We start from the raw sequence: 16,906 nt of genomic DNA on the forward strand, positions 1-16,906 counted from the left end.
AACAGTGCTAATTTCTCTTCCATAAGCATGTTGCCGTTTACAATGGCACTGTATTTAGAAATGAAAACTTGAGAAAGTATGCAAATTTGGAATCTGTCACTGGTGGAACAACTACAGATAGAAAGAATGGGACTCACATGGGGTAGTTTCACACCTGCCCTCTCACTCAGAAGTAGTTTGCTGCAATAGCTGCATTAGCGCTAAAGCCCTTCTCTTCTGTACTATGGTAGTTGCACTGCCAACACCAACTCTGTTCATCCCACTGCATTCAGACCAACTGAGATGAAGCAGGTTTCTGCTGGTGCAAGCACACCCTTATGAAAATAGAGCTACTAACATAGGATGAAAGTTCTATTGTTTAAACTGGGGGGGGGGGGAGCTGATATTGTTTTTAAACTAACTGCACATAGGGATGAAGGTTGCCTTAACCTTAGGTCTTTTAACAGACTCAAGCATTTTTAGTGATGTTTTTGACTACCATTGACACCCTGAATGCTGTGAAGTTAAGCATTTGAATGCAGACAACTGCAACAACCTGTGGAACTTCATAAATTCTCCTATTACAAGGGAAAACAATGTCAAATTTCACAATATTTTTTTTTTAAAAAAACCCCATGTTGATCAGGTTTACCAGTTTACTAGTCTTTCTCTCAAGACAGAAGAAATGACGATAAATGGTTAATTTTAAACTTCATTTAATCATCACCCAGAAAATTAGCTTTTGGCACTAGCAGCATGTTAAAATTATGAATGGATGGAAAATTTCCAGGTCTCACAGCTAAACCCTTGCGCTGCAATCTTTTGAGTCAGATACAAGAGTGTTATTTATTCACCCAATGAGAAGTTATAAACCAAAAGAGGATCTGGTCATGTCAGAACTACTTGCTTTTCATATGCTTAGAATTGTGTTACCAGTCTACTCTTGCACTAAGGTTCTGATACGAGTGCACCTGTGAATTGATATCTGTGAGTTCTGGAAATTTTACCACCAGCTTTTCATAAAAGAAATAACCTCAAACAGGTACAGAAACCAGAAGTTCAATATTCAACCACCATTTTCAAATACAGAGGTTTTTCTCCGCTTTCAAACACTGCTCGTAAATAACCTTGATTTATAGCAAATCGGCTATTTTATCCCTATATACAGGGAGGCTACCCATCAACCTAACTACCCAAAGAATTACTGTTATAAACTTTGCAGGTGCGCAAATCACAGCATATGGCAGAGGACTCAGGATAATGGGAAATGAGGCGGCTCAGGAAAAAACATATGAAAAACACAGGCCCAACGTAGGTGGATATAAAACTCATTTGAAAGGTAATCAAGTGCAACAGTATAAAAAGGGAGCAACTAAGACAATGAATCTTCTGAAAGCCATGAAAATGAACTTGACTTTTGAATGGTCAACCTATCAGATCTTCAGTGCTCTTATTTAGAAAGGAAGCACATCTGACACAAGCTATCAATGGTGTGACTCCAAGAAGATTCACACAAAAGGGCTAAATTTGTCACAAATGTTTTTGTTTCCGATCCTAATACAGCCAAGTTGCATTACTCTGACCTCCATTTAACAAATCAACTTAATGGGTGCTGGGAGTGCCGTAAAAACCTTAACAGTGGAGTGATTTTTAAAACTTTAAAAATATAGTTATGAAGCAAAATGTTAGGAGAACCCCTTCAATACTGGAAATCAAATTAAATCTAGACATTTCTAACAGTCTTGACAGATATAATCCTGGTTACCATGTAAATTTATGGTAAGCTGCTGTGATATTAGCCACAGGTGCTACTTTTAATATATGGGCCGCATCTGGCTGGGAATAAAGTTTCTCAGAGGACTAGAAATGACCTCACTATCAGACAATGGAGGGGAGGGAAACACAAGGCCACTGTGGCATATAAAAAGCAAGAGATGTGGCCCACAACTGAATATTTGACATAAAATTCATTTTAAGTTTGCAGGTTGTAGGCGAAAAGATATTATGTTTTCAGTACATAAAAAGGCGTAGACATTTTTCAGTCAAAGAGCCAAAGGATTAAGTATTGCAAGACAGCTATGAAATATTCGGACTATGCTCATAAAAACAACTTTACTCGACTTTGATCAACAGAGAAGACAAAGGGATGTGACAAAGGGAAAGTTACAGAGTGGCGGGGTAGGGGAAGAATGTATCCAAATTCAAGTAAGTTCCCAAGGACTTAATTGTTTCATACAGCAAGCTGACCTACATTTAAGGATAGCTGACTCCAACAAGCTGCCAATTAATTAAAAACCTATGCCAAATAATTCTAGTACCACAGACTAAGGGAAGTACTCCCTTCATGGTACTTAATTAAGTAGAGATAAAAATAAATAAATAAAACCCAGCACCTTATGCCAAGAAGCCATCACCACACATGAAGAATACTACGAGCAGAGACCAGTCCATCTAGGTCACCCCTAATGCTCCGTTTATAAGCAGAGCTGGTTGTCCCTCAGCTGAAAAGTTCTAAGTTCCACATGAAGACAATTAAATTCTTCAGCTTGCACTCTGTGCTCCGAAGTATTCACATTTTATAAAGTGTGCATAACTTCAATAGCTGTGGTTTTGCAGAATTCAAAGGCCAAGATCAAAAGAGCCCCAAGCACATAAAGAGGGGTTGCAAACTTGTGGCTGTGTCACTGAATGTCGTCATTGGGGGGGGGGAGCCATCTCCTGACTTTCAGAGGCAGCTTTGGCAAGAGAGGTTTCAAGGGTGGGGATAAGTGGACTAAAAAGCCCTGGTGCACAAACAGAATGTCATGCTCAGTCTGACAAAGCAATTATATTTTGGTGGTAGTTAGCAAGGGAACAGGTGCTAGCAGCTATTATCAAGGCAATGTTACAAAGAAGTAAGTCCCATTGTGTTCAATGGAGATTACTTCCAGCTAAGTACAAATGGCATTGTAGACTATGTGTAGCAATGAACTATCTATTATTACTAATATGTAATGACCTACCCTTCACCAGCAGGTCCCCAGGGCAGGTGACAACAAAATTACAAATTAGTATTAAAAACAGCTAAAGCAAACTGCAGTCATAGGGTGGGTGCTGAAAACACATGTCTCAGATGGTAAAGGCTAAGGTAAAGAGGTGTGTGTTCAGCATTCACTGAAAGCTGTACAATGAAGACATCAGACCCACATCTGTGGGGAGGGAATTGCACAACTCACAGGCTGCCACAGAGAATGCCTTCCCCTGAGTCAACACCACCCAAAACTTAAAAGGGTGGTGGAACTATTAAGAGGGTCCCTTCTGCTGATCCTAACACCCAAGAGGGTCTGTAGGACAGGAGATGGTCTCTAACATTTGAGACCTAAGTGATTTAGAGCTTTAAACACTAGTGTGAGCACCTTAAATTGGAACCAGAAGTGAACTGGCAGCCACTGTAGAACAGGGGTTTTATGGGTTCTAAAGGCAACCCCTGCCAATTAATCTGGCTACTGCATTTCAAAACAGCTGAAGTTTCTGAGTTGTCTTCAAGGGCAGCCTAATGTGGAGCACATTGCAATAATCCAGTTCGGAAGTTACCAGGGCATGGGGTAATGTGGCCAAGTCATCTCTATCCAAAAGGAGCCGGAGCTAGTGAACTAACCGTTGCTGCAAATAGGTACTCCTAGCTACCAAGGCCACCTGGATCTCAAGTAACAATATGGGATCCAGGAGTATGGACCTGATCCTTCCAGGAGAATGCAACTCTGCCTGAAACAACCAGTCTACCTGCTTCCTTGAGAACTTGGAACATGTAACACCTGTGTCTTTTCAGGGTTCAGCTTCAATTTATTGGCCCATATCAAGCCTATTACTGTCCCCAAATACCTGTCTAGCACCTCAGCAACCTGACCATTGGTTTTCAATTAGTGGGCTGGGAGGGACCCATTATTGGGTTGTGGTTTAATCCAAGAGGGCTCTGCAACAGCAGCACTACCACCATACAACTGTTTTAAGAAAATTTAAGAAATAGGTCCCCAAGTGCCTATTTGAGTTAAACGTGAGCCCCAGGTCTGAACAGATTGGAGACAAATAATCTAGAACCCTCTTCCCCCCCCAAAAAAAAACTCAGCCGAAAGCCCTGTTGGGTTTTTGAGCCATCGCCAGCGTAAGTGCCCCCCAAAACACAGAGCTACTATCAGGACTCAACTCTTGCAAATATTGCTAGATGAGATGAGGATGGGTAGAAAAAGATCCGAACCAGGAACTCTGCCTTAATGTCAATTAACAAACAAATCAACACATATTAGCCATCTTATACAGCATATTACATTCTCCAAAATGCTTGTTTACAAAGCTATTGTACTACCAACCTTACTATATGCTTGTGAAACATGGACCACTTATAAACGCCATCTCCAACTCCTCGAAAGATTCCATCAACGGTGTCTCCGAAAAATTTTGCACATCACTTGGGAAGACAGGCGAACTAATATCAGTGTACTGGAAGAAGCAAACATCACCAGTGTTGAAGCAATGATTCTTCAACATCAACTTCGTTGGACTGGTCATGTTGTGCAGATGCCTGATGATCGTCATCCAAAGCAACTACACTATTCCGAACTCAAAAATGGAAAGCGCAGTGTTGGTGGTCAACAAAAGAGGTTTAAAGACTGTCTCAAGGCAAATCTAAAAAAATGTAGTATAAACACTGACAACTGGGAAACACTGGCCTGCGAGCGCTCCAGTTGGAGAACAGCCTTTACCAAATGTGCCATAGGCTTTGAAGACACTCGATCTCAGGACGCAAGGGAGAAACGTGCTAAGAGGAAGGCACGCTTGGCAAATCCACACCGTGATCAACTCCCGCCCAGAAACCAATGTCTCCACTGTGAAAGGACGTGCGGATCCAGAACTGGCCTCCACAGTCACTTACGGACCCATTGTTAAAACCGTGTTTATGGAAGACAATCTTACTCGGATACGAGTGATCGCCAAAGAAGAAGATTAAATTCTACTTTTTGAGTGTCAGACTGTGGCTTTCCCCTTTGCATTCTTTGGTTCAGTGGTGCAAACCAAGATAAATCCCTATGCAACATCCTTCAGGTCCCAAATTGAGAGACATGCTGGGAGCTTGACAACCACAACAAATGTCTATACAATCTGCTGCTGTGTTCACAGTTCTCCCAAGGCAACTGCCTTCTGTGTGGAATCTCTCCTAACAACATTCAGTTGTTAGCCTGGAAAGGATTCTCATGCTTTCCTTTTTCCTTACTCCACCCACTCAACAGCTAATGGAAGCTACTGTGTGGGGTGAAGCTTTTCAGTGATATGTTATTGAGAGGATTTTGAGACAATTCCCTCTCCTTCAATTGTTGCACTGCACACAAATAGCAGGACTCTTCCCCGCACCCCATGTGTGATGTGTCTCTACAGCAAATCCATGCATGGAAACCTATTTCTACGTGCAGATTGCTGTTGCTGGACTGAAACATTCACCTGCATTATCTCAAACATTTCTCCAAAACTATGAGAATTAGATACTATCAATCCATGCTAAATAAAAAAAATTACCATAATTATAAATCTGTTAGAGAAGAATATCATTTAATGGGTCCAAGGACACTCACAAATGTGCAAAAAATACCCTAATAGGATACAGGCAACTGAGAGAAACCTGTATGCTTTCAGAAATTACCAAACTTACTGGAGTTAAGAAACTGACAGTTAATAAAACTTCAGAACCAAAACTACTATTTAGTTTGCTCTGCATACTGTGCAAGCCTTTATACAAATATATGACAAGAAACGTTATAAAGGGATATCCGCTATGATTCTTATGGTTCAGGATCGTGAAATACAGTCACTGCAGATGAAGTCAAGAACCCTGAAAAATCTTCTCCAAGAAACTCAATTCAGCTCAGCGGGATTCCTGAAACATATTTCTTTGTACAACTGAATTGGCAACCTGCCTGCAGCCTACTTCCATTAGATTATTCATGTATCTAACAAGACTGAAAAATAACCTAGTCATGCATCTTAAAAATCATACTAGGGGTCTTCAAACAGGAATATCACCCTGTTAAAAAAATATTAACTACAGTCCTGACACTCACAGGGTTTACTTTCTCACAACAGTTATAAGACGCAAACAAGTGGTACCAAAAGCTAAATGAAGTCTTTAACTTGAAGCCTTTATTTAATAAACATAGTAGTTTTTTGTAAACTGCCTTCTAGTATCCCAGCCAGTCCTGCGTATCTTCAACATGTGCCCCCTTTTCTAAATATCCTTCTCTCTTCTATTGCCGTTTGGCCAAAATAAACAGGAAACTTGGCTGACAATACGGGAGAAAGGAAGAAACTCCGTAACAACTTCCAAACTCAAGGAACGCCGTTTCCTCTACCCTTTCAACTGTAATCATATTCTATGCTACCTACAAAACACACACACACACAACCCAGAGAAAAATCTTTCCAGTCAAGCACATGATTTTGAAGGGTATTCCTTTTGTGATGAAATCCAGCCTTGCGATGATGGCCCTTTTCAAGAGACAGACTGGGATGCAATCAGAAACAAACAAGAGGTGATGCAAAGCAGAAATGTCTCATCTCCAAACATCTGGTAAAGTGACCTTCTCTGGTCTAGATGTTTGCAAGACTTTTGTTATGCACGCTGAGAGGAAATAGGGTTAATGAATGCTGCACGGCAGAATTCTGATACATAATGAATTAGGTTTTAATTGATAACTGCAGGTTTTATACCTTTAAAAAAATCCACAAGAGACAACGAATTCAAGTTACAGCTGTAATTTTCAGAAAAGCTTACTGAACTGCCTACATATTAAACAGGAATGTAACAGATAGTCGTTTCTCCCAAATCCCCAATTTTTCTGTTCCTTTTTTAAAAAAGAAAAAATATAGGCAAAAAAGGAAGTGTAAAGAGCTTCTTTCTGTTCGGATGTATATAATCAGTTCTTCAACAGCCATATTTCCTGCCTCAAATGAAGAGCTAGCTTTCCTCTAGAGCAGTGGTTCCCAACCTTTTTTTCCCCCATGCCCCACCTAAGCATCTCTAAAATCCTGATGCCACCCCCTGCCGTGACATATAATTCTTATTATTCAAAAAGTGAACTCCTATTCACGTGGAGGAAGCCCAAAAGGCCATTAACTGTTAATAACTCATTCTCAAATTGCCCCCCTTAAAAATCAAATTGCCCCCCTGGGGGGAGTGCCCCACGTTGGGAACCACAGCCCTAGAGACTGGTTTTTCACTGTGGGCTGTGCATAAATACAGAACTCTTTTGGGTAGTAGCTGGAGACCAAGTTATGAATAAAGAACTCCCTGGTTTGAATCTTATGTCACCCATGAACCTAAGAAAGCTACTCTCTCACAGCTTCAGTCCTGGGTTGTTGTATGGATTAAAAATGGACTTTGAACAACTAAGAGTGCTATACAGTACAAATATTAAGTAACATATATTATTATGGTAAGATTTTACTATCAGTTTTATATGTACCTGCAAGAATCCTATCCACGTTGATCATTCCTCTCCTCACAGATGAAAAGGATATGGTCACATGAGCAAGTTTAGGATAAAAGACCATGACTGCATTGTTCAGACACAACATCAAAGGCAATATAATGGTAAGTATAATCTAAAAGCAATGAAAAAAAGGAAAAAAAGGAGTTCCTATTCCACCTTTTTATTCTTCACCTATGGTCTGAGCATAAGCCTTACGTATTTAAAAGCATTTTTATGTCTCCTTCCTTCAACCAAAAAGGCTCCCAGAGTAGCTTTTGTAAGATAAACAAGACAGTCCCTGCCTATAGGCTGACTTTCTAAAAGACATGACACAAAAGGAAAAAGGAGGGGGATGGAAGATGTTATACCGTATTTACAACATGGTAGAAGATATATAGATTGTCAGAATTCTAAAGCATGGTATTTTAGAACAATTCCATAAATCCATAACTTGACAGCTTGTCAGTGAAAACTTTTACCAAGTAAACTACCTCTGACCCATATTTACCCTGATTTGCAAAGAATCTGTCCATTCTTCCTCTGCTGGATGTAATACACAAAATAATAGATATTCCTATGGGCTTACAAAACTTTGGCAATAAGGTATGTTAACATCTGTTGATATACAGTCTTCAAAACCTGGAATGAATAAAGAGTTTTCTAAGCATCATATGTCATTTGTGTTATCTGTGAAAGCAATAAAATTTCAATGAACAGATCAATCAACTCAATATCATGTGCAACAAATAAATCTGAAATGCCTTTTATGTCATTTCAACTTGTCAGCTTTTTACACACCTGATTTCATGCCATCTGCAAAGGGCAAAGTGAAGATCACTGAGGAAATTATACTTCTTGGCTGTCTGACTTTTGGTAAATAGTTGTATTATGTTCTGTAAACTGAAGATTTACTGACTTCAGGAAGAATATGGTAGTTTACATCCTGACCTTAAACTATACTGACTGATACATAACTGAGTTTTAGGCATAGGCTGTGTTAGATCTATTAGATCTGCTCTGTCTGTGTGTGTGTGCACAAACACATGCTTTTGGAAGTTTCTATAAATTAAAAGGATTGGGGTTCTAGTAAATATTATCAACAGCCTGGAATTGAAATGGTGAAGATTTAAACCTATTTTCAAAGGCAAAAAATAAATAAAATCATTTTAACCCACATTAAGCCAAAAGGATTATATGTCACAAGTTGCTTCCTAGTACCATTCCAGTGTCTTAACTAAACATGATGGTGGGACTACGTACTTGTGTGCTAGAATATGGGTCATACTAAGCAGGTACACAGCAGAGTATGAGTAATTAAAATCAGAGAATTGGTGGACATAAAGGGGCAGAAAGAAATGATACCTATGGAACCCAGATCAGGATTTGGCCAATACTTTTAAAGTGATAGTATTTGTGTGAATAGATTGGCCTTTGAAGAACAGGTTCCAGTAGCTAAGAAGTACAAATACTGTATAAGCTAAATGCATTTCCTTAAAATAACAATAATGAAGTACCTATTTACCTGGTTGAAAGTTTTGAAGATGAATTCTTTGTATATGGCATCCCTTTCAGTCAGCTCGGACCATCCTGAAGCTTTGAGCTCATGTAAAACTTGGTTCCTTTCTTCCGTAGTCAACCAGTGAAGCTGTGAAGACTGTCAAGGTAGACAAAGGGGGAGGAGAATGGATTTCAAAACCATGGTTTCCAAGTTCTACTTCTTTTCAAAAGCTGTAATGTGTTTGTCATACTGGTTTGTGTATATACTGGTTTGAAAATACTGCAGGACATTAACAGAAAATGTATTATATGAGGTCATTATGTTTGTATCAGGCAAACCATTTCCATTCACTTACATACAGCACCTAAGTAAGTGGCCAAACTCTGCCCTCCAGCTGCTTTGGGACTACAATTCCCATCATCCCTGACCACTGGTCCAGTTAGGGATGATGGGAGTATCTTAGGTGGCATCCTATCTTTGATGGGAGTATCTTAGGTGGCATCCTACTCCTTTGTATCTTAGGTGGCATCCTATACACCCTCAACTAGGGAGTAAGTGCCATTGAATATAGTGATATTTGCTTCCAAATTAAGATATATGCTATTAATATTCTAAAGCTGACACTATGAGAAGCTGTGTGCATGATCCTGCCAAACACTTTTTGAATCCCACTTGATTGAATGGCATATATAAGCATATGCTTATATCTCTCACTCTAAAAGCAATACAACTCAAAAGAGCTAAGTGTTTTAAATTATACTGAATTAAGTATGTAGTCAAAAGTGTTTTTGTCTTACAGCATTATAATTGTCTCTGAGTGATCTGAAAACTATCCAACATCCTGAGGTAACTGAAGAATTCTGTGAATTCAACTATTTTCACTCATTCTGAAATAGCCATGATTAGATATTTGAAAAGTTAGTAAGTATGACATATGGCAAAGATGGTTACACATATTGACTTATAGCAGGCAAAGGCAAACTTGGCCCTCCAGATGTTTTGGGACTACAACTCCCATAATACCTAGCTAACAGGACCAGTGGTCAGGGATGATGGGAACTGTAGTCCCAAAACATCTGGAGGGCCGAATTTGCCTATGCCTGACTTATAGTCAACCAAGTTCTGCTCAGAGTACACCCACTGAAATTAATACATTTTAGTCATACCAATTCAAGTCAGTGGCATGACCAACATTGAATACAAACCAATGAGCTATTTTTAAATGTTCTGAGAGATGCAAGTGACAGCTGCCCATAGAACTTAATAGATATACTGTATGCTAGATTTTAATATATCTGGGGCTTGGCATTGATGTGTTCACTCCACACAAACATCAAAACCACCCAATGAGCATATTCTGTACCCACAGAATGCTGAGTGAATGGAAAACTGAGAGGAAATAGAATGGAACAGTGAGGATCTTGAACAGAAGCACCCCAGACTGTTCAACTGTGGCTGAAAAATGTTCTGATATCCAAATTCAGAATTTTCTCAGAATATGCATTACAGTACTTCTAAGTAGACACAGTTGGGCCTGCACTGTAAGCCTCCAGTTTTATACCCATGTATCTGTAAGTCCCGATGAAGTAAATGAGACTTACTTCTGAGAAGACATGTATGAGATCACACTGTAAACTGCAAAATTCAACCTCATACTCATATATATTTCAATCATGGACAATTTTAAAAAATGAATCCTTTATCTGAGCAACTACATTTGCTGCGTGAAAAGTTAAGCTTACCCACTAGATGGCACTCTATTATTTCAAGTCTCGATAGTGATTCATAATATAAAGCAAAACAGGCTGTTAAAATCTTCCTTTATTACAAAACATTTTGTAGACACCAAAATAAACGTAAACAAATAAGTACAAAACTTAAAAACATTACTTAACATGAAAGAGCAAAAAAAAAATCCCTCACAAAACAAATAACCTATAGTTAACATAATTGTGCAGCAAAAAATAACCCCTCCCTTTAGCATGATTAAATGGAATATGCTTTCACTGGTTCTATAAAGAGAATTATAGTTATTCCACAATTATACTTTCCTGCATCACTCATGCGCACAAGATGAAACAAGTGAAACTGAATATGGAATGGCCAATAAAGCCATTACATTACATTAACTATCAAGATGAAGTACACATTAGTTTCTCTCAGTCAGACATTTCCAAAGAATTGTATTTCTCATGTCCTTAAAATATTAGAGTATGTGTATGTTTGTTTTTTATTGCAGTTAGGATTACTTTTGAAGTTTTAGAAATCTCTTAAAGGTAAAGGGACACCTGACCATTAGGTCCAGTCGTGACCGACTCTGGGGTTGCGGCGCTCATCTCGCGTTATTGGCCAAAGGAGCCGGCATACAGCTTCCAGATCACGTGGCCAGCATGACAAAGCCGCTTCTGGCGAAACAGAGCAACACATGGAAACGCCGTTTACCTTCCCGCCGGAGGGGTACCTATTTATCTACTTGCACTTTGATGTGCTTTCAAACTGCTAGGTTGGCAGGAGCTGGGACCGAGCAACGGGAGCTCACCCCGTCACGGGGATTCAAACCGCCGACCTTCTGATCAGCAAGCCCTAGGTCCTGTGGATTAACCCACAGCACCACCCGCATCCCACTAAACCTTTAAAAATTAATCAAATTAACTGCATGTTTTAATCAAATTAACTACATATTTTAATCAAATTAACTGCATATTAAATGATTGGTAGTAATTACAAATTTTGGGAGCCTAATGACCGGTGACACATTTTATATCTAGCCTGTTATTAATTACTATTCAAATTTAATGTGAAATGATTTGTTGACGAGATAGTTATTCTCAAAATATAAATTAACTTTAGGGGAAAGAATGCTTCTTTTTTATTTTGGAATCTTAATTTATATTTAATATAGTTAGGCTGCAATCCACTGACATGAAAGTAAGGCCCATTTAACTTAATGGGGCTTACATCCACATAGACATGCATAAGATTGCAGTGATAGTATATTTTTCAAGCTTGTATGTTTTGTCTCTCTGTGTATATTTTTTGTATAAAAATAATAAAAATACACAGGGGTTTTTATATATATATAAAAACCTGTTGTCTTTGTCCATGGAGTTTTCTTGGCAGGGATACTGGAGTGGCTTGCCAGTTCCTTCTCCAGGTGGATCACGTTTAGTCAAAACTCTCCACTATGACCTGTCCATCTTGGGTGGCCCTGCATGGCATAGCTCATAGCTTCTCTGAGTTATTCAAGCCCCTTCGCCACGACAAGGCATTGATCCATGAAGGGGTGGTTCCCATACCGGGAGTCGAACCCGGGCCGCCTGGGTGAAAACCAGGAATCCTAACCGCTAGACAGCATCTTAAAAAGCAGAGACATCACCTTGCCGACAAAGGTCCGTATAGTTAAAGCTATGGTTTTCCCAGTAGTGATGTATGGAAGTGAGAGTTGGACCATAAAGAAGGCTGATCGCCGAAGAATTGATGCTTTTGAATTATGGTGCTGGAGGAGACTCTTGAGAGTCCCATGGACTGCAAGAAGATCAAACCTATCCATTCTTAAGGAAATCAGCCCTGAGTGCTCCCTGGAAGGACAGATCGTGAAGCTGAGGCTCCAATACTTTGGCCACCTCATGAGAAGAGAAGAATCCTTGGAAAAGACCCTGATGTTGGGAAAGATTGAGGGCACTAGGAGAAGGGGACGAAAGAGGACAAGATGGTTGGACAGTGTTCTCGAAGCTACGAACATGAGTTTGACCAAACTGCGGGAGGCAGTGCGAGACAGGAGTGCCTGGCGTGCTATGGTCCATGGGGTCACGACGAGTCGGACACGACTAAACGACTAAACAACAACATAAAAACCTGAACAATATTTTATTATAATAAGCACATGTGAAGAATATGAGGATAAACAGGACAAGGGGATCATGATTTTAAGCCTCAGGCAGAGGTTTCTAATGCTTTCATGGAGTCTGAACCAAAGGGCCCTGTTATCAAATAACTGGTCATCCTTCCATTCTTTTCTGACATCACTCTGATACCTGAATTACTGATATAGGAGGTTTGGTGGATGTCATACTCTAGCTTTCCCAGATTATTTATAATCGGTAACTTTTATTTGCTGACAATTTTTTAAGCAGTTATGAGGTAGGATGCAATGACTAGATCATGGGTCAAGTATGGCTGTTTCAGTTGCTTGTCCAATATTGACAATTCAATGTCCACATACTGTTTGCTTTTGATGTTGCAAAATTCCATGTCCTTCTTCGGCAGTTTTGCACAGGAAATCCATGTCTGGGTAGTTTGTCACACTAGTCTATTTGAAAGTGTCTCCCATGTATTTGTGGGAGCCAGCAGTTAATTTAGATCTCTAACTCGTTTGTGAAATAGGAAGGCAGTATTTTTTCTTTGTACAAAGAAGGAACTGAGGTACCAGTCTGTCACACGACTCACTTAAGCACACAGAGCACATTTCTGTCAGTCAAGGCTAAATCCCAGGTCTTCAATTTGTACACCTATGTAAATTTTACTACAGGATGTAACCCAAACTAACACTGGGTAGTATCTGAATAAGCTCTACTCAGAGGAGACCCAATGAAATTAATGAACCTAACCTTTTCATGCTCATTATTTTTAAGGGGTCGAATCTAAGTAGGACTAACATTGTAAAGTTGAAAAAGACCACAAGGATACAACCTATTGCAATTTTTACTCAGACCCAACTTTCTTCTAACCAATTCCAAATCAGAGTTTACTAATTAAAACATTCAGATGACTCCTACAATAAAATGATTTTAAGAAAATTAAAAGTGGTTGTTATTTTTGGCAGTGGCGCCCTCCCTGTGAAACTCCTTCCCATCAGATCTCAAGGAGATAAAGAACTACAGTACACAACTTTAGAAACATCTGAAGGCAGTCCTGCATCAGGAAGTTTTTTTTTAATGTTTAACGTTTTACTACGTTTTTATATGTGCTTGAAGCTGCCCAAAGTGGCAGCAGAAACCCAGCCAGATGGGAGGAATGTTGTGAGCCACTTTGGGTACAATTTTGTGGAAATGTGGTATGGAAAGAAATTGATGATGATCATAAGTACTTGCTAATAGAAATCTACTTTGATCATAAAGAAAGCTGAGGAGGGTTTAAAACCACTGGAATGCTCAGGATTCTTAGGACTGCAAGACTACCTCACATAAACCCAGAGGTCCATTGCCTACCCCCCAAACTGGCAATATTTAATTGTAGTGTATTTACTCATTCTGAATTTACATTCTCGAATGAAGCTTTCAAGGCTCTGTGGAAGATCTACATAGACAAAAATCAGCTGAAACTGGAGAGGCTGATCCCAAACCCACATCTCTCAGGTCCTATTTGCAGGCTGCATATATCCTGAACTAAATATTTTTATTAGCTAATAAAATTCTCTGTCTAGTTGTTACATTATGTACAGTACTCAGTATACCGGTATATTTAAGGCATGTTATGCAAAATAACCATACACAAATTTGTGTTTACAAACAATTGCCCCCAGATTTTCAAGTCCCACTTGCCAAAAATTATGGCCAGAAACATATTTGGTGTCCCCTCACTGCCATTTAAACAAATGCTGAAGTTTTCAGACTACAGTACTGAATTTTGCACATTGTAGAATTGTGCTGAACTCACATCTCCATAAATTACTCCGTCAAGGAGGGAAATTTGTACCAAAAAGAACTGGCAGAAAGAATATGCAATTGATTTCTCTGCTTCTTATGCTAGTACAAGTCAATATTATTCAGACACAAATCCTTAATTATATGCCTGATTTCATCTATTCTATTCTTCTATTTCAATTACTACTGCAAATGGTAAGCTCTCCGTATTTTGACGCACCAAGCATTTCCCTAGAGCAAAATAAATGTTTAAAAGTGCTTCTATAGTCACAGGTGTCTCTGCTCACCCATGAAGCGCTCTGGGTGAATTTAAGTCAGTCACTTACTCAACCTAAGTACCTAAGGCTATAATAATAAAATGGGGAAACATTTTTTTTTCCATTCTGACCTCAGTGGAGGAAAGGCAAGATACAAACAAGTTAAATTTCGAGGAATTCTTACCTTTAAACATAATCTACCATGCATTGTGTAATAGCAATAGGTTCCTAGTGTTTCTCATTTCATTATACTACGTCTCTGCATTGCTCAAAGTATGCCTTATCTTCATACTTTAATATTATTCAGTACTGATGCGCCTGCAACTAACATATAGGCTCCCTGCCAGTTTAAGTAAGTTTGCCATTTGTACCTCTGAATTCAAGGCTGTGAGTTTTACCTCTGAGTAAACAAACATACACTAGGCCACTAATATGTTGCATTGGTGAAAATTCCATGCATCTTCCTACGGAAGGGCTGACTGCAGGGCTGACTGACACGTGTATGTTCACTGTCTTCACACTAATGTGTGGAAAGAACCCGTTACAAAAAAAAAATATTTGCAGTTATATTGGCTATTTTCTAAGCACCTGCATTTATTCTGATTCGTTTCAAGAGAGATGATATCGAGTTGAATCGAGCAACTGTTATTCCGTATTATTAACTGCTAAATTAACTGCTGGTTTACACAATAGTGTAAAACTATTGGGGGGGGGGTGTTGAGCGGGTTCATTGCACAAGATCAATGTCAACTGTGCAACATGAGTTTACAGATACAGTATGTGACTGTATCCTACCCAAAAGTAGTGACCGTCTGGAAGTGCCCCATGCGATGCAGCCTAGTTGTCATTAAGGTGGTTATGGTAAACCTGTGTCTGAGCTGCAAGAATTCAGGCAGGAGGTGGAATGGATCTCATTAGACTTGAACACAGAAAAGAAAACGTCGGTGTCAAGACTTCTAAGCCTGCTGTTCTCCCTGACGTGCTAGCCTGGAGTGCACAGAAATGCGTCGCCATCCCCCGAAAACAAGGGCGCATTCCTTCGCGTGAATCCCCCTCCCAAATCTTAAATGGCACAATCCAGACACTGGGTTTTGCACCTCAGTGAGCATCTGGCATAGCTTCCAAGTTTTCCCTTTTCTCGCGAGAAAGCCTATTCAGCATAAGGGAAAATCCCTTAAAAAAAGGGATAACTTGGCAGCTATGGCATCTGGTAGGAAACGTTTCCAAACACAGAAGACCTATCTGAATGCACTTTCTCTCAAAGGATCCGTGCTTTCCGAATCCAAAACGTGAGAATAGCAAAAATGGGTGCAAGCCTCCCTCTTTGGGTCGGAAAGTGGGGGGCGGGAAAGCCCAAGGAATCACTCTCGAGGCTTGTCGGAGGAATCCCACCATGAATGAACGAACGGGCGTATATAAACCAAAAGGTCACCGGAACCCACTTTGCGCGGGAGGGGAGGCCAAGAAGTCGGGGGGGGGGGGTTGAAGAAACAAAACCCAACGGCGCCCAAGTGACGCTGCTGCCGGGGTGGGGAGAGTCCCGCCGAGTTTCCCTTCCCTTCTTCGCCGCCCAACCTCTCACCATAGCGGAGAACTCGCTTCTGCCGCTGCCTCGTCCTGCCACGGACGTCAGCCCCACTCGCAGCCACCTCAGGCTGGCCCAGGCGCCGCCTCGCATGGCTCCGGCGTGGCTTCTCCGCCCGCCCACCTGGCGCCTCCCACGAGAAAGCGCATGCGCCGCCCACTCCTCCTCTCCCCTGCTGAGGGAGAGGCGGGATGGAACGGCAACCTCCTGACCGAGAGTCCGTCTCTCTCCCCGCCCTCTTTGCTTTAATTATGCCCTAAGCGCTTGGCCTTCTTCTGCACAGCCGCTAGACGCGCCTACCCCAGCCTCCGGGGGAGGGCGCTTGGAGACCGCCTGGCCTGCGCTCTTCCCGCCAGGTTTATCAATTTTCGGTTTTCCTCGAAGGAAGAAACCCAAAGTAAAACTCCGCTGCCCCTTTACTCTCACAGCAGCACATAACAATTTTTAGA

General features: G+C 40.5%; 1 protein-coding gene across 2 annotated transcripts in view; it reads right to left on the minus strand.

Moving 5' to 3' along the window:
- The window catches only part of PCBD2 (pterin-4 alpha-carbinolamine dehydratase 2), a 35,882-nt gene extending 19,278 nt beyond the window's left edge, over positions 1-16,604 (minus strand). The window contains exons 1-2 of one of the 2 annotated variants that reach the window (XM_035105476.2): positions 16,455-16,604; positions 8,998-9,129 (exon numbers count right to left, since the gene is read on the minus strand). In XM_035105476.2, coding sequence (XP_034961367.1) covers positions 8,998-9,129; positions 16,455-16,550 — 228 coding nt within the window. In that variant the 5' untranslated portion in view covers positions 16,551-16,604. Of the gene's footprint in view, positions 1-7,983; positions 8,115-8,997; positions 9,131-16,454 lie in introns of those variants that run through there. The other variant, XM_035105477.2, reaches the window with a different exon arrangement.
- Between the last annotated feature and the right edge of the window lie 302 nt (positions 16,605-16,906).

The sequence above is a fragment of the Zootoca vivipara genome, chromosome 2 (assembly GCF_963506605.1).
Source record: "Zootoca vivipara chromosome 2, rZooViv1.1, whole genome shotgun sequence".
Taxonomy (NCBI): domain Eukaryota; kingdom Metazoa; phylum Chordata; class Lepidosauria; order Squamata; family Lacertidae; genus Zootoca; species Zootoca vivipara.